Source organism: Podarcis erhardii, assembly GCF_964252035.2.
Source record: "Podarcis erhardii genome assembly, chromosome: 1".
NCBI lineage: Eukaryota > Metazoa > Chordata > Lepidosauria > Squamata > Lacertidae > Podarcis > Podarcis erhardii.
Genome location: NC_138497.1, coordinates 21,542,777 through 21,563,870, shown reverse-complemented (window position 1 = coordinate 21,563,870; position 21,094 = coordinate 21,542,777). Strand labels below are relative to the sequence as shown.

At 45.4% G+C, this 21,094-nt stretch overlaps 1 protein-coding gene across 1 annotated transcript in view; it reads left to right on the top strand.

Annotated features, from left to right (window-relative positions):
* LOC309343043 (alpha-1-antiproteinase S-like) overlaps nt 1-3,837 on the top strand; it is a 29,065-nt gene extending 25,228 nt beyond the window's left edge. Inside the window, 1 exon segment of the mRNA XM_081864181.1 lies at nt 3,515-3,837. Within this exon segment, the coding sequence (XP_081720307.1) occupies nt 3,515-3,706 (192 nt within the window). The 3' untranslated portion in view covers nt 3,707-3,837.
* The last annotated feature ends 17,257 nt before the right edge of the window (nt 3,838-21,094 follow it).

The window sequence follows — 21,094 nt, the reverse complement described above, 5'->3', positions numbered from 1 at the left end:
AGACCAGCCCCTGACATTGGATGCTTTTTTGTGAACCAGACACTCTTCACATTAAAAGAAAATGTTCTTATAAGCAAGCCTGGAAGCAAGCTGTGTCGGAAATCAAGCCTATATCGGGAGTAACTGGCAACACTCCCAGGCACCCGGCTTGGTCTCCTGTTAACCTCCCTAGCTGCATTCCCCAGCAAGATCCAGGCTAGGTCTCGATAGGCGATTCTTCTCAGTGTGGGAAGAACACACCCCTCCCTCCTGCTCTCCCGGCAGGGAAAAGGAGATAGACAGAAACGTTTTTACATGCTTTTATTTCTGTCTTTGCAACATTACAGAAAACATGACTGCTCTCTTCAAGCTCCAGCAGTCGAGTGACAAAGACTTCCTGTACTTCCTGTACAAGAACAAGCAGAAGAGCTCATATTACACTCTGAGCTAATTCCGGTGCATTGCCCTGTGAATTGACTGTCCCTCTGTTTCCCACGGAACAGTCCCAACATTCCATCATGTGATGTTTTCAAGCTAGCAGTTTGCAGCTGCATTGCATCCATATTGTAACATACTCCCCCATATGAATCAATGTGTGCTGCGAACAAAGCTTGATCCAGAGAAGAAAACAAACAGCTGTTATACATATAACAATCCCCTGTTGTTTCAGTTCCACCCTTGGAACTACCCGTCGGTTTCACCAGTGTACCTCTCTGGTTGTCTGACTTCCAAGGAATGAGTGCATCTGCATTACCTTGGCTAGAGAATGTAGTGTTATGCTTAGCAACTCCCTGTTGTGTCTTTGTCTCTGACTTAGACACAGCTTCAACCTGTCTTGAGTTGTCAACAATAGTAACGCATGCAACAGCTGAGTTAGCAAACTCTTTGGAATACCTCTTGGGTGGTACGCCCTTTGTAACTCTCTCAGACCTGCGTATGAGGTGCTGATCCTCTCTGCTCACTGGTTCAGTCTCAGGACTCTTTGGAGAACCAGTTCCAATAGTAAACAGTGGTTCATCCTTCACTTGTGAAGGTCTAGCCATAGTGTGAGATTTCCTTTCAATGACTCTGTCAACTGAGCTCTTTGAGCTATCACTGTCACTCTCAGTACCACTGTGATCAGTAAAATCATCATCATCATCTGAATTGTCCTCAGTGGGAAATGTGTGAACAATTACTCTCTCCTGTTCAGGAGCACTCTCTAGAAATTTTGTGAGAATCACCTGACCAGATTCAGACAAAATTACACTGTAGAGACCCTTTTCATAACCCACAAAAATGCCTCTAGCATTCTTTACTCCACCTGGAGCATCAGACTTCACATGAGATCCAAAAACCTTAAAATGGGCAACAGAAAGTTTTCTATGAAATAGCTTTTCAAAAGGAGAACTTCCCAAACCTTTTGAAACCTTTCTCAACCAAGTGTAACAATAACACAATAAAGATTCAGCCCAATACTCATGTGGCAAATGTGAACTCAGCAATTGCGCCTTCATGCCATCCTGCAATTCTTTGTTCACTCTTACACAGACACTTTTGTTCCATGCACCTGCAGAAACAGCAACCTTGTGCTTTATCCCTTGCTTATCCAGGAAATCCTGAAAATCCTGTAAAAGAAAAACTGGCTTTTCATCTGTGAAAAGACAATCAATGTTAGCATCATGAACATTTTTAACCTTGTCACAAAACTCTTTAAACCTTTCTAAGGCTTCTTTTGGATTCTGCAATATGTATATCCACACATAATGAGAGAAATAATCAACACACACAAGATAATATCTTGCATTGCCTCTAGATGGTGCTAGAAGACCAATTACATCAGCATACATTCGCTGAAATGCACTGTTAACTTTCATCGCCTTCTGGACGTCCTTCATCACACCTGCAAGAGAAATCATGTTAGACTCAGATGCAGTACAATTAATGCAATCATTTTGATCAAAAGTCAATAAATATAGTCCATCTTCATGCGCGCTATGCGAAGGGCAATTGCTGTCTGTGGTTTACCCCCAGCTGAATTCATGGCCAACTCCTTTCAGATTGGGGCCGCTACCACAGCAATGCATTTGAGACTCTCAGCTGAAAGGATGAAGGACTTGGGGCAGTGGAAGTCTGATACTTTTAAGAGATATATTTGTAAGACCTTGTGATTGTTCACGGTATACCAGACCTGGCTTTGTTACCTTCTTTTGCTTTCAGGAGACGTTGTGGTGCACATTTGGATTACAGGCCACAGCATTGTCCACTTGACTAGAAACCGTGCCGTCAACTGTGGCCTGGGGTGCAGGCTGGATCTTCCACTAAAATAAAAGTTTCCTGAATCTCATGGAAGGGGGTGCGCTGGGCAGAATTTAGGCCTGCAGTGAAAGCCAGAGCCACTTTGGAAGGTCCCCTCCATTTTCCACCAGAGGTACCCTCAAGTGAACATAATTTGGGGTCATTGAACCACAATCCCATCTCTCATGGAGAAGAGGAGCCAAAAATATTTGCTATTCCAGCTAGGATAAGAGGCACCAAAAACCCATCTCTCCCTCTGCTATAGCCTAATGGCATGAGTGGTGCTTGATGACAGTTGAGGGGGGAGCCCCAATGGAGCTGGTCTCCCAACAGAACTGATGGAGAGACTCTTAAGCCCCAGCTCGCCCTCTTCCCTTGAACATGCTATCTGGGGCTGATGGGATCCAAAAACATCAGGAGGGCAACAGTTTCCCCACCTCTGACACAGAATTTTCAAGAGCAGATGATTCGGTACCAATTGATTTGCAAAGACTGCAGTTAGCATTGGAGAAGGAGGAGAAATCTGATATATTTGCAAGCTTTGTGCAGACAGTATCATTTATCACATACCTGCTTTAGACTGACCTGCTCAGGCACTGTAATTTTTTTTACGATATATACGATATCTTTATTGTCATTGTGCCACACAGAACAATGAAATTGAAAATCTACATTCAAAAAAACCAAAAAACTCTAAAATCCCATTTTAAAATACAATATAATATAGTGCTGATGCACCATATGCTGTGTGTATTATGCAGCATAATTTTAAAGTGTATTACTAAATATGTCTTTTATCCAGTTATATAAACTTTTGTATTTATCTGTTTATGGGTTGGCTACTTTTGGAAAGCTAGTGTTAATAATATTATAGGAGTAATAGGGTAATATTATATATGATGTATATATGAAAGAAGTGTGCATATTTTTAGCATAATGAGCCTGGGATTGGGATCTTGCTTCTCATCAACAGTAAGGCAGAGAGACAAGAACTAGGAAAAAATAATTATGAAGAAGATTGACATCAAGATTTTCAGAAAATTCCACCAGTTCCTTGAGGCTGACTGATACACAAATATGATGCTTAGAACTGGTTAGAGGAACCATATCAATAGGCAATCAGAGTGAGAAACGACCACATAATGTTGTTTCTTAAGACATTTAGTGGATTTATTTGTTTTGAAGGCCTAGATTTTCTCATGATAAAACCCTGAGTCAGACACAATCTTGCACTAATTTTTGTTGTATGTCTTTGCAGGCTATTCACGAAGCTTATTTAAATGTTGACGATGATGGCACTGAAGCTGCAGCTACTACTGCTATTGAAATTGGTCCTACCTCCCTTCCTCTTGTACTGGTATTCAATGCCCCCTTTCTGTTTGTGACTGTTGACGAGGAAACTGATACCATCATCGTTATGGCAAAAGTCACGAATCCTACTGAGGCATGATTGCTCAACTTGTGTTGCAGCACAGAAAACATGGAGTATCCAATTTGTAGCATGATTGATAAGATGCTTTTAGGTATCAGAGTGATTACTGTCACATGTTCCCAAACCGAACAAATAAAACACTGATTGAATTGTCTGCAAAATCACTTGGCGTTTTTCTTTCTTTTCTCACAATCTTAAAAAATATGTTGTTTATTTTAAGTGTGCTCTTTAGCATTCACTCCAGGATCATTTGGGGGGGGGGTGTAGACACCTGTGCCATTTGAAAGATCAGGTTAACAGAATTTTATTATTATCAGCTGCAATCTCAAAGCTGTCTAACTCTTCCCCTGGTTGTGTGGCCTTTTTTTAAAAAATAAAAAAATAAAAATAATTTTTATTAAGTGGCTGTAATGGTTCTAGGGGTTGCTCGTGCGTAAGTTGCCGCCACTCCTAGCTAGGTTACCTGGTTGAACCCTTTCTGTCTGGTCAGCCCTTCACTTCGTGACTGTCTCAGTCACTGGCAGAATCCGTCTGTGGGCGTTTCTTGAACCTCTTCCAGAAAAGAAGTTCTTTGACGCCAAGTCTCCTCCTACTCTCCCTGCGCGGAAGTCTTCTGCGCAGGGAGGGCGTGGGCAGCGGCATACCTGTGCTCTCCCCGCTGGTCTCCGGTGAAGAGTCCTGAAGCCTCCTCTCCGATTCCCCCATCTGACCCCCTTCTCCACTGGTGTTACGCTGATTTCCTTCCCCCGCAGATGGGCTGCCTCTCTCCCTACTGGGACCCTCTCTGGCATCCCTCTGGAGCCTTCCCTCCGCCTCTAGGTCCAATGGCAGTTCCCTGACATCCTCCTCCCCCCCCCAGGACCCCCTCCACCCCCGGCCCGACTTTCTGATCCAACCTTGTCCCTTTCCTCAGCCGACGATGTGGGGAATCCCCTGAAGGAGGTGTCGCCATCCTCTGGGGATTCAAAACCTGCTTCCCACACGCTCCGATCTCTTCCCGTGGGGTGGGCCTCCCAGTTTGATTCTTTTCCCTCTGACACCTCCCCTCCCTCCTCTTCGGAGGCAGGAAAACCCATAAAGTCCTCTTCATCGTCTGTGGTTCCAAATTCTTCCTCCCAGAATCTCGCTAGTGGTTTTGGTTTATCTGGGAACAGGCTGTGGAATTCTTCCACTAGATACCCATCATTGATCGCCTCAGCGGGGACCCACGTGTTTTCTGACCTGGGTTCTCCCTCCCAAGCTACCAAGTACTCCACCTGGCGCCCTCGCCACCTTGAATCGAGTATTTCCGTGGCTTGGTTGTGGTGTTCCCTCTCCTCTACCTGCTGGTGGGTCGTGACTCCTCCCTCCCGCCCCGGGAATTCCCGCCCCTCCCTGTACAGTGAGAGTAGGGACCTATGGAACACCGGATGTATCTCCATGCTGTCAGGCAACTTGAGCTTGAATGCCACAGAGTTCACCTGCTGTGTTACCTCAAAAGGTCCCAACCGCCTTGGCTGCAACTTCTTGCACCCTCCCTTTAGGGGTAACCCTTGGGTTGACAACCACACTCGGTCTCCCACCCGTATGGCCTCCCCCTCCCGACGGTGCTTGTCTGCCTGCCTCTTTTAAACTTCCTTGGCCCGCTCCAAGTTCATCTTGAGTTGCTGGTGCAAGGCCTCCATTTCTTCCACAAACTGCTCTGCCGCAGGTACACTCTATCCTTCCTCCCCCTTCCCTGGGAAGGCCCTGGGGTGACACCCATAATTGGCCATGAACGGGCTCATTCCCGTGGACACATGTTCAGCGTTATTGTACGCAAATTCAGCCAGCGCTAGTTTCTCTACCCAATCGTTCTGTCTCTTGCTGACGTAGCAGCGTAGGTATTGCTGGAGTATACTGTTCGCTCTTTCGGCTTGTCCATTGGTTTCTGGGTGTCTCACCGTCGAGAAGCCCACTTCGACCTGAAGCAAACTCATGAGCTTCCTCTAGAACCGGGAAGTAAATTGTTTCCAGCGATCTGAGATGACCCTCGAGGGAGCCCCATGCAGCCTGAAGATGTGATCCACAAACAACCTGGCTGTCTCCTCTGCCGTCACCGCATGTGAGCAAGCTATGAAATGGCACATCTTCGTCAGTAGATCGACTACTACCATGACTGCTGTCTTCCCCCTTGACTTGGGCAAATCTGTCATAAAATCAATGGACACCACCTCCCAGGGTCTTCCCGGTGTGGGTAAGGGTTCCAGTAACCCTGCAGGGGCAACCTTCTCCCCATTTGCCCTCTGGCAGTGGTCGCACCCCCGTACATATTCCAGTACATCTTCCCTCACCCTTGGCCACCAGAACAGCCTGGTGATGAGCAGCATGGTTTTGTGCTGTCCAAAGTGCCCAGCTGTTGGGTTGCCGTGGAGTTGTTTGAGTACCTTCCCCCTCAAGGTCTCCCCAGGTACATACAGCGCCCCCTTATAGTACAGTAGCCCTTCCTTTTCCTCAAACCCTCCATGGTTTTCCCTTCCGTCTCGGAGTTCCCTGATTTTAGTTTGAGCAAACACGTCGTTTCTAGTAAGCCCGGACAGTTCTCGTTTCCCAACCAACGTTCCCCCACACACCCATCGGTCCTCGGGGAACACGTGTCGGATCTCCGGTGGTCCCTCTCCTTCCATGTACTCCGGCTTCCGGGAGAGAACATCTGCTCTTACGTTTTCCTCTCCCGGCACGTATCGGATCTAAAAGGAAAACTTGGAGAACTCCTGTGCCCATCGAATCTGTCTCTGGTTGAGTACTCGCGCGGTCCTCCAGTATTCCAAGTTCTTGTGGTCAGTACAAACCTGGATCTTGTGCTGCGCCCCTATTAACAGATGTCTCCATCGGCGAAACGCCGCATAGATCGCAAGCAGTTCGCGGTCATACACCGTATAGTTTTGCTCCAACTTGCTCAGCTTCCTCGAGAAAAAGGCACACGGCCTCCAGCCCTGCTTGGCCCCTGGCTGCAAAAGTACCGCCCCAATGGCTTGGTCAGACGCGTCGGTCTCCAGCCTCATGGGCTTCTCCAGATCAACGTGCAGGAGCTGCTCTTCCGAAGCAAACACCTTCTTCAGTCTTTCAAAGGATTGCTGGGCACTTTCTGTCCAGGCGAACTTCTTTTTGCTACTGAGACAATCTGTGATGGGTGCTGTCAAGTGGGCGAAGTTCTTGATGAACTTCCTGTAGAAGTTGCTGAACCCTAGGAACCTCTGCACATCCTTCTGGGTTTTGGGGGCCTTCCATTCCAGCACTGCCTGCACCTAGCTTGGGTCCATAGCTAGGCCCTTGTCTGACAACTTGTACCCCAGAAACTCGACCTCTCTGGCATGAAATTGGCATTTTTTCAGCTTGACCCACAACTGGTGCTTCTGCAGTCTCTTTAGCACTTCCCTGACGTCTCTGACATGTTGCTTCTCATTGTCCGAATAGATTAAGACGTTGTCCAAAAAGGCTACGCAGTTCTTGTACAGCAGGGGCCTCAACACGTGGTGCATGAATGCTTGAAAGCAGGCGGAGCCCGATTGTAATCCAAATGGCATGACTAAATACTCAAAAGCCCCCAGGGGGGTGAACATGGTGGTTTTCCATTCATCCCCCTCCCTTATCCTAATCAAATTGTACGCTCCCCTGAGGTCCAGTTTGGTAAAAATTTTCCCCTGCCTCACCCGTGTTAAAATGTCGTCAATCCTGGGCATTGGGAAGGTCACAAGTTCTGATACCAGGTTTAACCCCTGTAATCTACGACTAATCTAGGCTGATTAGTCTCCTTTTTGTCCACAAAGAACACCAGACTGCCCCCACGCCTTTGATTCCCTTATGAAACCCCTCTTCAGGTTCTTGTCAATAAACTGCCGCAACTCCTACATCTCCCGGTCAGACATGGCATACAGCTTACCCACCGGCAGCTGAGCCCCTGGGAGTAAGTTGATTTGGCAGTCAAAGGGCCTATGGGGGGGGGTAGTCTATCCACCTCCTTCTCGCTGAAGACTTCCTTCAGGTCAGCATATTGTGGTGGCACCTCCCCTCTTGTTTCCACCGCTAGCCCAGCCACCCTGGCCACTGTCATTCTTGGGTTTCCCCACTCCAGACAGTGTTCCAAGCAGTAAGCTGACCCAAAGGTGACTGACCGCTGATGCCATGACACTACTGGATCATGCAGTGCCAGCCAGCTCATCCCCAGTATTATTGGGGGTCCTGCCAGTGTGGCCACGTGAAAGGCAATGGTCTCCGTGTGCCTGGAAACCCTCATTCGCATTGGCGGGGTCTGGTGTGTTACTTCCCCTCCCAGAAGTTCCCTGCCATCGATGGTGGTCACTTGCAAGGGAAAATCCAGGGGCAGCAGGTGGAGTTGGTGCTCCAGAGCGAAGTCCCTGCTGAAGAAATTGCAGGAGCTGCCCGAATCCAGCAGCCCCTCAACTTTGACTGGGTGCCCATTCGGGAGTTCTAGACCACTTCTATGGCTATAGCTGCCCTGGGGGAGGGGTCAGGCTGGGGCACTTCTATTGGTTGCTGGCCTGGCTGCTGCCCCCGCAGGTTGGCAGCCAGGCGTAGTCGTTTCCCTGCGCCTGCCCTACCTCCCCCTTCTCCTCACAGCCAGCAGCCTCCACCATCCCTTGCCAGGCCTTTCTTTGAGGGCAGACCCTGGCAAAATGTCCTGTCCGTTGGCAGAGGAAACACGTCTTGGTGGTTTTCCAATCCTTTCCCTCCCTCTTGCGACCTTCACTTGAGTTTGAAACCTCTCTCTCGCGCGCCATCTATTTCCATTGGCTCAGCCGCCTGGGAAAGCTGTCTCGGTATTTCAGGAATGCGGTAGTCATGGCAACGTTCCCCTCTCACTTCGCGTTTCTCCTGAGCCCGCGCTTCCTGCCGCACTCCAATCGCAAGCACAGCCTTGGTCAGCTGATCCATTGACTGCGGGCGGGGCACGCAGGACAACTCGTCCTTCACAGTTGGGGACAACCTCTCCTCAAACAACATTTGAATCGGTTCAGAGTCCAGATCCCACCCGAGCCGGTGGATCAACATTGCAAAGCGCGACCAGTAGTCTCTAACTGACTGACTCCCCTGCTTGCACCCCATCAGTTCTCGCCGGGTCACACTTTGCTCCACTTCACTGGAATACATCGCATTCATTGCCTGGAAAAATTTCCTAAGGTCCTTCAAGGCAGCATTTTGCGTCGCCATTAGGGGCCTGATCCATTCCCATGCCCCATCCTCCAAATGCCCCACAATGTAGGCCACCCTTTCCCCATCATCAGCAAAGTCATTATGCTGCAGTTCCAAAGCGTACTCTATTTCCGTTTGGAACGCATTGTAGTCCTGGGGTTTCCCCCCAAACTTGTGTACCAGCCCCGGTACCTTCCTTGTGATGGGGTGGGTCTGACCTGTGCATCCTGAGTCCATCTTTCATCCAGCCGCGCCATCAGGAGAGCCACATGCTATTCCAAATCTCGGTTCCTCTCTACCAGATTTTGCACTCCAGCTGCTTGCTCCGTCTCTCCGGCTTCCCTGGTTTGCCTCATCATGCTGCCTCTCTGGAGCTGCGCAAAAGCAACGTCGGTGACTGACGTATTGCTGCAATGGTTCTAGGGGTTGCTCGTGCGTATGTTGCCACCACTCCTGGCTAGGGTACCTGGTTGAACCCTTTCTGTCTGGCCAGCCCTTCACTTCGTGACTGTCTCAGTCGCTGGCAGAATCCGTCAGTGGGTGTTTCTTGAACCTCTTCCAGCAAAGAAGTTCTTTGACGCCAAGTCTCCTCCTACTCTCCCTGCGCGGAAGTCTTCTGCGCAGGGAGGGCGTGGGCAGCGGCGTACCTGTGCTCTCCCCGCTGGTCTCCGGTGAAGAGTCCTGAAGCCTCCTCTCCGATTCCCCCATCTGACCCCCTTCTCCACTGGTGTTACGCTGATTTCCTTCCCCCGCAGATGGGCTGCCTCTCTCCCTACTGGGACCCTCTCCAGCATCCCTCTGGAGCCTTCCCTCCGCCTCTAGCTCCGATGGCAGTTCCCTGACAGTTCCACGAGATAATGTGAAGACTGCACGTTCCATAACCGGATTGGCTTCATTGTGGTGGGGAAATTGTTATCAGCTCTCCCACTAGTTCGGTAGTGATGCAACCGTTCTTAGGATATGCACAGTGTTGCTGTTCTCGGGGTTGAGTTGCAACATTTTCCCGATTTCCTGGCATCGACGGTGTTATGTGAATTGCTGGGACCTTCGGGGGGTCTTCGTCAAAGACAATAAAATCTGTCTCTTGCTTTCTGTGTGTCACATTTCCCTTCGGAGGAGTGTCACTTGGCATTGGCTGATCAGATTCCAGCCGGGGTAAAGAGTGGTGAAATTCTGGATCTGCCAAAGGCGTAATGGAGTGTCCTATCTTTGAATTATCTAGATTGGGCTGGCGTTCTTTGTGTGTTTGGCCTTTTTACTCTGATGTTTTCCTCTCCAAGGGAGTGTTACGGATGGGTTCACCGCACGTTTCCATATTTGACGGCCCCTCCGAATGAATCATGGCCCTATGGCAAAATTCCCAAGTTGATTGCTTGGGGTCGGTCTGGCTATTCGACAAGTTGGGCAGTAGTTGTTTTCGTTCTGTGTCTTTAAAAACGTGCCTCAACTCAATATTATAGTCCTGTAAGAGGGCCTTATATTTCAAGAGCATTTTAGGGGTAGCTGAGTCAGAAAATGTCAGCATGAGTCTAGTGTGCTGGGGGTCCATGCAAAGCAACTTTATCGCAATCAGAGTGTTGCAATAGATATTTAGTAAAAGCTTAAAGTTTCTCTTCACACTGTCGATTGATTTAAGTAAGGCAGCATACAATTAAATGGATATATATCGAGAGCTACTTGAGTGCTTTGTAGGATCAGGTCCCTACTTTCGCTTTTGTTGTTTTTACTATTTGTAGTCTCTTGGTTATCAAGTCCAGACTGGTTACACCCCTGTACACGATGGTCTAGGGGGAGGGCCACGCTGTGGTTGGTCTCTTTAGTACTGAGTGAGCTATCCGCTCACTACCACATCTCCTTTTATCTCCTTGCAGAGGATGAATCCGATCCATCGACCTCTTTGCTACCACAAGTAGCAAAACCATCGGCTCCCGTGCTACCAGATGTTGGGAATCAAGCCTCTATCGGGAGAAGCTGGCAACTCTCCCAGGCACCCGGCTTGATCTCCGGTGACCTCCCTGGCTGCATTCCCCAGCAAACGCAGGCTAGGTCTCTATAGGCGACCCTTCCCAGCGTGGGAAGAGCACACCCACTGTTTCCTGCTTCCCCAGCAGGGAATAGAGATAGTCAGAAACGTCTATTTACATGGTTTTATTTCTGACTCTTCAGCATTACAGAAAACATGACTGCTCTCTTCAAACATCGGCAAACAAGTGACAAAGACTTCCTGTACAATCACAAGAGGAAGGTCTCATATTACACTCTGAGCAAATTCCGGTGAACTGCCCTGTGAACTGACTGGAACGCTGTTTCCCACAGTCAGCCAAATCACATGATGTCAACAAGCTGGATGTCTGCAGCTGCGATGAGCTCATATGCTGACAGTTACACCCCTGTACACGGTGGTCTAGGGGGAGGGCAACGCTTTGCTTGGTCTCTTTAGTACTGAGTGAGCTATTTTTGCCTACCAGAAGCACCAACTCCGTCAGGAGAGACGTTACCTTTTCTAATTTGATGTTAATTTCCTCCACTGTTCTTGCAGTCAGCAGACAGTGGTCCGCGAGTATTTCTGCATAGAGCGGTGCCTCCTCAGATAGTAGTTCATGGAATAGTTCACTAGCGCTCATCTCAGCTTTCTCCTCTGGGTGATCTCCACCCATTAAAGCATCCCCACCTACCTGGGAATGAGTTCTATTTCATGTAGTAGGTTCTGAGTTCTGGGCTCTTACAGAATCGTCCATTTTACTCTGCTTGCTCTTCTGCTCTGGGCTGACTTGTGGAGATGAGGCCGGTCGCTTCTTTTTCCTAGACATTTCCCCAGAGATAGAGCCACTACTAATTTCTGCTGAAAATCAGGAAGCTTGGCATCCTCCCACGAGAGGGTGTTTAATCTCCACTCCTGCTAATAAGTAGTTGGTAGGTTGAGTTGAGCTGCAGCTAATTAAGGCTTTCTCTGAGACTTTCCAAGACTTTCTCTAAGACTTTTAACTCAAGCCCTTAACTCAAGTTTGTGAATATAATAGCTGCCAAATGACAGAGATAAAATACTGCAGCTGATAAAAGCTAATAAAAGACTGATAAAAATAATAAAAACCGCATCAACTGATGCAGAGCTCAAGTCGATTCTAGCACTAACAACGCCATCTTGACCTTCCACCACTTCTGTCGGATACCAAGAGTCCCAAGTCGAAAGCGTACTGTCCCCTCTAGTGAGGATAAAATTGGGGGTGTCAATGGGTTCTCCTGGCAATCTCATACCCCCAATTGTCCCATTTTAAGTGGGACGTCATGGATCACAGAAGCCAATCCTGGATTCTGTTTGGATCCTGGAATGTCCCATTTAAGAGGGGCACTCTGGCACAAATCAACAGGGCCTAAATTTAAAGTCCTGAAGGCAGGCCAAGGAGGAAGGGGGAGGAAGGAAAAGGAGGGAACACCTGCCTGTAGTAAAAAAAAACCCAACAACTTCCAGGGCTTAAGGGAAGGTCTTGGTTTTGGGGAGAAGTGTCTCCCTCTATGTGTGAGAGAGACAGGTTTAGTTCTCTGGTGACAGAGAGAAGCCAGACTGTCCACTGCACTGATCAATCTCCACATTCCCAGGGAGCTAAACTATCCTAAATCCCATTATCACTTTTGAATGCCGGGAAGACCATGGCAGTGATCTGCCCTCTTTGAAGATAGTCCCAGGAAATATTGGGTTTGCCTCTAGATTACACCACCAGCTTGCTTCCAGGCTTGCTTATAAGAACATTTTCTTTTAATGTGAAGAGTGTCTGGTTCACAAAAAAGCATCCAGTGTCAGGGGCTGGTCTGAATTGGATGCCAGAGACTGGTCTGACTCTGAAGATGGGGGAATGCAGTTGCAGACAGTTCAGCCTGTAACAGGGAAAGAAGGGGAGGATTCATCCCCATCTTCTTTCAACATTCCCAGAAGCAGATTTAGAGGCTGCACAGTTGGAGGAAGAGTTAGACAGCTTTGATATGGTAGCTAAGCAACCAGGAGGGAGGGAGTGTTTGGGAGATTCTTCAATCGAAAGTGGAGGGGAATTCCCTCCCTCCCCTCGAACTCAGAGGACTGAAAAGGTTAATGAACAATGGAAGCACAGGGGTGGGGAGCAGACCTTTGGTGCACTTCTTGCTGTGGAAGGGGAGGGGATTCAGAGTGAGCAACTGACATTCTGATAGAAGATGGCCCAGGGCTGCTCTCGGTAGTTGTTGTTGTAAATCAAATGAAGTATAAACCTGCCTGAGGCTCTTTAATCCTTATTGGAAGCTCCCAGAGAGAGGGGAAACTCCGATGCCTGCCTGCGTATCTGACATCCAATAGCGATAAGAGTGAAAATGTTTATGACACTTTAAATGGGAAGGATGGCAACTAGGCAGTGAAACTGCAGGGGCATTTAACAGCAATCCAAGGAAGCCAAATCACTGTAGGATAAAATGCACGTGCCTAAGACATATGACAAGAGGCACAATATACAGATATTTGTTTGAGAAAACCATGCTGGGTCTTGGTTATCACAGCATCCTTTTCTAAGTGCTCACAGGCAGATTGTTTAATTATCCATTCTAGGACCTTGAAGTCAAGGTCACTGCCAATGTCTTCTCCCCCTCCCCTTTTGAAGATGGGGAAAACATTTGCCCTCCTCCAGACTGCAAAGACCTCACCTGTTCTCCAAGAATTCTCCAAGATTATAGACAGAGGCTCTTGGATACAGCTCATCAGGCCCTGCAGATTTGAATTCATTTGAATTTCCTTTACCATCTTTTTTCCCTGTCTTAGACTGCAGCTCCCTCTATGGATTATTTTTTCCCCCCTGTTATCACCAGGTTGGGCACTGCTTTTCTTTTCAGTGAAGACAGAGGCCAAGTATGTGTTGAGCAGTTCTGCCTTCACCCTAACACCGAATATAATTTCTCCGTGTTCTCCACACTGAGGACCTGCAAAGCCTCAGCTTATTCTGACCTTCTCCCTGCAACTGTTGGCTACTTGTGGATACTACACCTGCATGAGAGATCATAATAAAATACTGTTAACCTGATCTTTCAAATGGCACAGGGGTCTACACCCTCCAAATGATCATGGAGTGAACGCTAGAGAGCACACATGAAATAAACAGCATATTTTTTAAGATTGTGAGAAAAGAAAGAAAAACGCCAAGTGATTTTGCAGACAACTCAATCAGTGTTTTATTTGTTCAATTTGGGAACATGTGACAGTAATCACCCTGATACCTAAAAGGATCTTATCAATCATGCTTCATATTGGAAACTCCATGTTTTCTGTGCTGCAACACAAGTTGAGAAATCATGCCTCAGTAGGATTCATGACTTTTCCCATGAAGTATCCTCCTGAAGAATCACCAACAAAAAGGGGAGATTGTAAGCAAATACACGAGGAAGGGAGGTAGGAACAATTTCAGTGGCAGTAATAGCTGCAGCTTCATTACCATTCTCGTAGACATTTACATAAGCTTTGTGAATAGCCTGCAAAGAAATACAAAGAAATACAAGAAAAATTAGTGCAAGATTGTGTCTGACTCAGGGTTTTATCATGAGAAAATCTAGGCCTTCAAAACAAATAAATCCACTAAATGTCTGAAGAAACAACATCATGTGGTCGTTTCTCACTCTGATTACCTATTGATCTGGTTCCTCTAACCAGTTCTAAGCATCATATTTTTGTATCAGTCAGCCTCAAGGAACTGATGGAATTTTCTGGAAATCTTGATGTCAATCTTCTCCATAATTATTTTTTCCTAGTTCTTGTCTCTCTCCCTTACTGTTGATGAGAAGCAAGATCCCCATTCCAGGCTGATTATGCTATAAATACGAACATTTCTTTCATATATACATCATATATAATATTATCATATTGTTGTTGTTGTTGTTGTTGTTTAGTCGTTTAGTCGTGTCCGACTCTTCGTGACCCCATGGATCAGAGCACACCAGGCACTTCTGTCTTCCACTGCCTCCCGCAGTTTGGTCAAACTCATGCCGGTAGCTTCGAGAACACTGTCCAACCATCTCGTTCTCTGTCGTCCCCTTCTCCTTGTGCCTTCCATCTTTCCCAACATCAGGGTCTTTTCCAGGGAGTCTTCTCTTCTCGTGAGGTGGCCAAAGTATTGGAGCCTCAGCTTCATGATCTGTCCCTCCAGTGAGCACTCAGGGCTGATTTCATTAAGAATGGATAGGTTTGATCTTCTTGCAGTCCATGGGACTCTCAAGAGTCTCCTCCAACACCATAATTCAAAAGCATCAATTCTTCGGCGATCAGCCTTCTTTATAATCCAGCTTTCACTTCCATACATCGCTACTGGGAAAACCATAGCTTTTACTATACGGACCCTTGTTGGCAAGGTGATGTCTCTACTTTTTAAGATGCTGTCTAGGTTTGTCATTGCTTTTCTCCCAAGAAGCAGGCGTCTTTTAATTTCGTGGCTGCTGTCACCATCTGCAGTGATCATGGAGCCCAAGAAAGTAAAATCTCTCACTGCCTCCATTTCTTCCCCTTTTATTTGCCAGGAGGAGATGCGACCAGTGGCCATGATCTTCGTTTTTTTGATTCAGACCATATTTTGCACTCCCCTCTTTCACCCTCATTAAAGGGTTCTTTAGTACCTCTTCACTTTCTGCATATCAAGGTTGTGTCATCTGCATATCTGAGGTTGTTGATATTTCTTCCGGCAATCTTAATTCTGGCTAGGGATTCATTCAGCCCAGCCTTTCGCATGATGAATTCTGCATCAAAGTTAAATAAGCAGGGAGACAATATACAGCCTTGTCGTACTCCTTTCCCAATTTTGAACCAATCAGTTGTTCCATATCCAGTTCTAATTGTAGCTTCTTGTCCCACATAGAGATTTCTCAGGAGACAGATGAGGTGATCAGGCACTCCCATTTCTTTAAGAACTTGCCATAGTTTGCTGTGGTCAACACAGTCAAAGGCATATTACTCTTATAATATTATAAACACTAGGTAGCCAGCACATAAACAGATAAATACAAAAAGTTTATATAACTGGATAAAAGACATATTTAGTAATATACTTTGAAATTATGCTGCAGTAATACACACAGCATATAATTAATCAGCACTATAGTATATTGTATTTGAAAATGGGGTTTCAGAGTTTTTAGGGGGGGTTGAATGTTTTTAGTAGATTTTCAGTTTCATTGTTCTGTGTAGCACAATGACAATAAAGATATCGTATATATCGTAAAAAATAATTACAGTGCCTGAGCAGGTCAGACTAAAGCAGGTGTGTGATAAACGAGACTGTCTGCACAAAGCTTGCAAATATATCAGATTTCTCCTCCTTCTCCAATGCTAAATGCAGTCTTCGCAAAGCAACTGGTACCGAATCATCTGCTCTAGAAAATTCTGTGGCCCCCCTGATATTTTTAGATCCCATCAGCCCCAGATAGCATGACCAAGGGAAGAAGGAGAACTGGGGCTTAAGAGTCTCTCCATCAGTTCTGTTGGGAGACCAGCTCCATTGGGGCTCCCCCCTCAACTGTCATCAAGCACCACTCATGCCATTAGGCTATAGCAGAGGGAGAGATGGGTTTTTGGTGCCTCTTAATCATCTGAGCTGGAGTAGCAAATATTTTTGCCTCCTCCTCCCCATGAGAGATGGGATTGTGGTTCAAGTACCCCAAATTATGTTCATTTGAACATAATTCAGACAAGAGGGTACCTTTGGTGGAAAATGGAGGATGTAAGAAAATATAGATCAACCTGTAGAATTTTGAGAAGCCTACCTTGGAAATCTTCAGCTCACGCTTCCCAGGAATTTCGGAGAGGTCTGCTTGATCTATTCTATTCAGGAAGAATAAATAATGCTGAAACGTTGCTCTTGTAAGGGAGCTTCACAACCTTGCAGGACAGGATCTTAACATGGTAAGTCTCAAACCAGCTGACTTTGTTCATCATAGGGACTTTCACCTTTGTTTCCTCATCCACATAGAAGTCTCCTTTATTATTATTGCATTATTATCAGGTTAATGAAATGTTTAAAAAGGATTGTAAAGAGTGCGGTTATGTGGAATAGGATTCAAAATTTCAAACAGAAATACTAAGTAACGAGTATAAAATTTTATCAAAAATGTATAAATTGTTGCTGGAATTGTATACAAAAATGAAGAAGTTAAATCAGTGATGGTACATTGAGCCAGGGATTTTGGATCTAATATACAATTGGATGATTGGATAAAACTATGGAATGAAAGATTAAGATTTACGGCATGTACTGCATTAAAGGAAAGTGTTATGAAAATGGTATATAGATGGTATATTACACCAGTAAAACTTGCAAAAATGTATAAAACATGTAATAAGTGTTAGAAGTGTAAAGAAAAAGAAGGGACATTTTATCATATGTGGTGGGAATGTAAGAAAGTGAAAGGCTTCTGGGAAATGATTTATAATGAATTGAAAAAGATGTTAAAATATACATTTGTTAAGAAACCGGAGGCTTTTCTTTTAGGAATTGTAGGAAATGAAATATGTAAAAAAGACTGTAAACTTTTCCAGTACGCAGTAACAGCGGCGAGAATATTCCTGCCCCAAAAATGGAAACAGGAAGAATTACCGACGGTTGAAGAATTGAGAGCAAAATTTACGGACTTGGCAGAACTGGATAAACTAACAGGGAAGATCCGATATTTGCAAGACCAGAAGTTCATCGAGGACTGGGGAAAATTTACAGATTATATGAAAAATATATGTGATGAACAGACAACGCTTGTAGGTTTTCAAGATATTCTGTGAAAATATGAGGAATATTGCAAAAAAGGGAATAAGGCTGGGGAGGGTATATTTTAAAGGCAATATTAAAATTAGAAAATGTGTAAACAAATAAATAAAATGGAAGATTGGCAGAGAAACTGAGGGAAGTAAAAAAAAAAGATTATGTGATAAATTCTGATAATGGTCGTATAAATTTGTATTTGAAAATGAATAAAATATTATAAAAAAAGAGAAAATGTTCTTCTCACCTCCAAACGAAGGTCGTAGTAGAAATGGACTATCTTCACAGAAGGCAAATCTCTGTCACCTTCAGCAAGAGGAGAATTGTCATGGTCCTCCTTGTGGTCAAGAATATGGTGACAGTGGGCAAAAGCACAGAGCCCAGCCAGAAGCAAAGACAGGTAGTAGATGTGAGGCATTGTGTTCTTCTGGAAGTTCTCTGGGGGGGGGGGGGGTCACATTTACAAATTATCATTACAACTATACAATGAAGGATGTTGGCATTGTGTTTAGCTCTATTTTATATTAACATGGCAGACAATCTTTATTTGTTGCTTTTGTCCTTTCCGGTCTCTTAAGCTTCTCTGGTACTGTTGTGTGGAGGACTCTGGCTTGCATTTCAGCTATTGTCTGGCATTCTGGCAGAAAAATTTTAAAAACCCACTTTTTCCCCTTTGGGCAGAATATTAGGGACAAAGTGATCTTTGTTAAAACCCATGTTTGTTTGTTTTTAAAAAAGAAACAAACGTGTCAGCACTCATCCTGAAGAATCACCATGAAGTTCCAAACATTTAACAATTAAAAAATAAATAAATGGTGCCAGTACTGTGTGCCCCCAGAAAAAGCACAGGTTAAGACCTTTGTCAATGACCCAAAATGGAATAAGGTAAAAGACAGCAAAATTTGCCTGATGCTATTTCTTTTTTCATTTTATCTTTCATTTTAATTTTGCATTGTTACATTCAGATACACCTTTTATCATTCTTTACAATACATGCTATCAACATATATATTACTGTCTATTCGTTTTTCTGATTTATACCATTGTGACTTTGCTCCATCCATGCTCAGCTTTCAATATTATTCATTACTATAATATTGTGTTAAGGAAAATTATTTACATATTCCCCATTAGTCACTTTTCTTCTTTTAACCTTAACGTTACAAACTTCAGTCAATGCATATCAATACTTTTGTTTTGAAAGAATATTTTGTCATGTATTCTTCCGCACATTCCCATTCTTTCTTTAATTTTTGATTTGATTGGAATCTAGTAGCTGCTGTCATTTTAGCCAGATCTATCAATTCACAAAGCTTGTTTTGCCACTCCGCTACTGAGGGAGCAGTGCCCCTTTCCAGTTTTTGGCTAATGGTAGACTGGCAGCAGCTGTGGCACATAAAAACACATTTTTCTTATCACTGGGGATGTCTTTTGAGACTAAGCCTAGTAGAAAAGCTTCTGGCTTTTTCTCAAATGATGTTCTAAACATCTTTTTTAGTTCTTTGTGAATGTTACTCCAGAATGTTTTTATTTTCCCACATCCCCACCATACATGATACATCGTTCCCTCCACCTCTTGACATCTCCAACACAAATTTGATTTTAGTTTGTATATTTTGGCTAGTCTGACGGAAGTCATGTACCACCTACATGACTTCAGTACGTGCCTGATGCTATTTCTAACCACCCTTTGCAACTCCCTATTTCTAAAGCTGCTTCTATTCCGCAGCCTCCTTTTCAAGCCATTTTTCACTATCACCTCCTTTTTCATACCTGCTCCTCTTCTCTCCTTTCCTGACATCTCCATTTGCACACAGACCACCCCCATGGTACCCTCCAAGCCACCCTCTGCTGTAGCAGCATCGGGAAAGGCACGCTTGATACTTACAGAACGTTCAGATGTGTCTCTGGGAAGAAGCAGGGAAAACTCTTTCCAGTAAGCAGCTATTTTTCTTGGGGCACTGTCTGCTTCATTAAACACAACTGACTAACCCCAGAACAACAAATATTGACCATGGCTTGCATTGCTGGACACCAATAGTCCCAAGTCTAAAGCGTTGTGGCGATCACACAGGGTTCCCGGATCACACAGGGTTCCCAAGAAAGAAGATTCCACCTAAACATTAGGAAGAACTTCCTGACAGTGAGAGCTGTTTGACAGTGGAATTTGCTGCCAAGGAGTGTGGTGGAGTCTCCTTCTTTGGAGGTCTTTAAGCAGAGGCTTGACAACCATATGTCAGGAGTGCTCTGATGGTGTTTTCTGCTTGGCAGGGGGTTGGACTCGATGGCCCTTGTGGTCTCTTCCAACTCTATGATTCTATGATTAGCATCATGAACATTCTTAACCTTATCAGAAAACTCCTGAAACCTTGTTAAGGCTTCTTTGGGCCTCTGCAAAATGTAAATCCATACATAATGAGAGAAGTGATCAACACATACAAGATAGTATTTAGCATTGCCTCTAGATGGTGCTAGAGGACCAGTTACATCAGCATACACTCACTGAAAAACTCTGTTAACCTTCTTTGTCTTCTGATCCTCGACGTCTTTCGTCACACCTGCAAGAGAAATCATTTTAGAATCACATGCAATAGACATATTGTAATCAGATTCCTCAAATGTCAACAGATACAGTCCATCTTTCTCTCTGGAAGAAAGATACAGCTCTCCATTTTTGAAGATTTTGCAGCTTTCCTTATCATAGGACAACACCAGTCCTTTCTTAGTTATCTGCGAAACACTCAGCAGATTGAACTTTAAATCAGGAATAAAATACACATTGCTTATAGTCAAGTTCAGGCTTTCCAGATACACAGTTCCGAATCCAGTCGCTTCTAACTCCTGGCCATTGGCCTGCTTCACAGTGAAGCGTTGCTTCTTAAACGTAGAAAACAATTCCCAGCGTGATGCCATGTGCTGCGTGCAACCTGTGTCCAAAATAAAAGCATTTTCCACCGATGATGCGGCCTCAAGCGACATCAAAGCCTTAGCTGGTTTTGCCTGGGACTTGGCTTCACCTTTGCTTGAAGCCTCAGGCTTTGCAGAGCTCCCTCTAGCTCCTTTCTGTTGACGTGGCTTCTTACAGTTCCTCTGAATATGCCCAGGCTGGCCACAATTGTAACAACGAACAACGTTCAGAGCTTCAGCTTGCTCTTCCCTTGCAATAGCAGTGGGGAACTCCGAGCCTCACTCCCCCTGTCAGCAACATCCATTGCAGCAACAGGAACAGCAACAGTTCCTTCACCTCCCCTTTGAGGCTCAAAGCTCCTCCCAGGTTTCAATGAGCTCTCAAGAATCTGGCCAGCGCCATCTTGGCTCTCCCCCTCTGGTGCAGCCAACTCTCGGCCCTTGCTTCTCACTCCAGCTTCACAAACTTTCCGGAGTTTCTGAGAGAACAGAGCCATCTTAATTCCAAGCCTCAGCCTTCAGCAGCGAGCTGTAAAATCCAAAAGTCTATTGGGCTGTTTACAAGCTGCTTGCACCT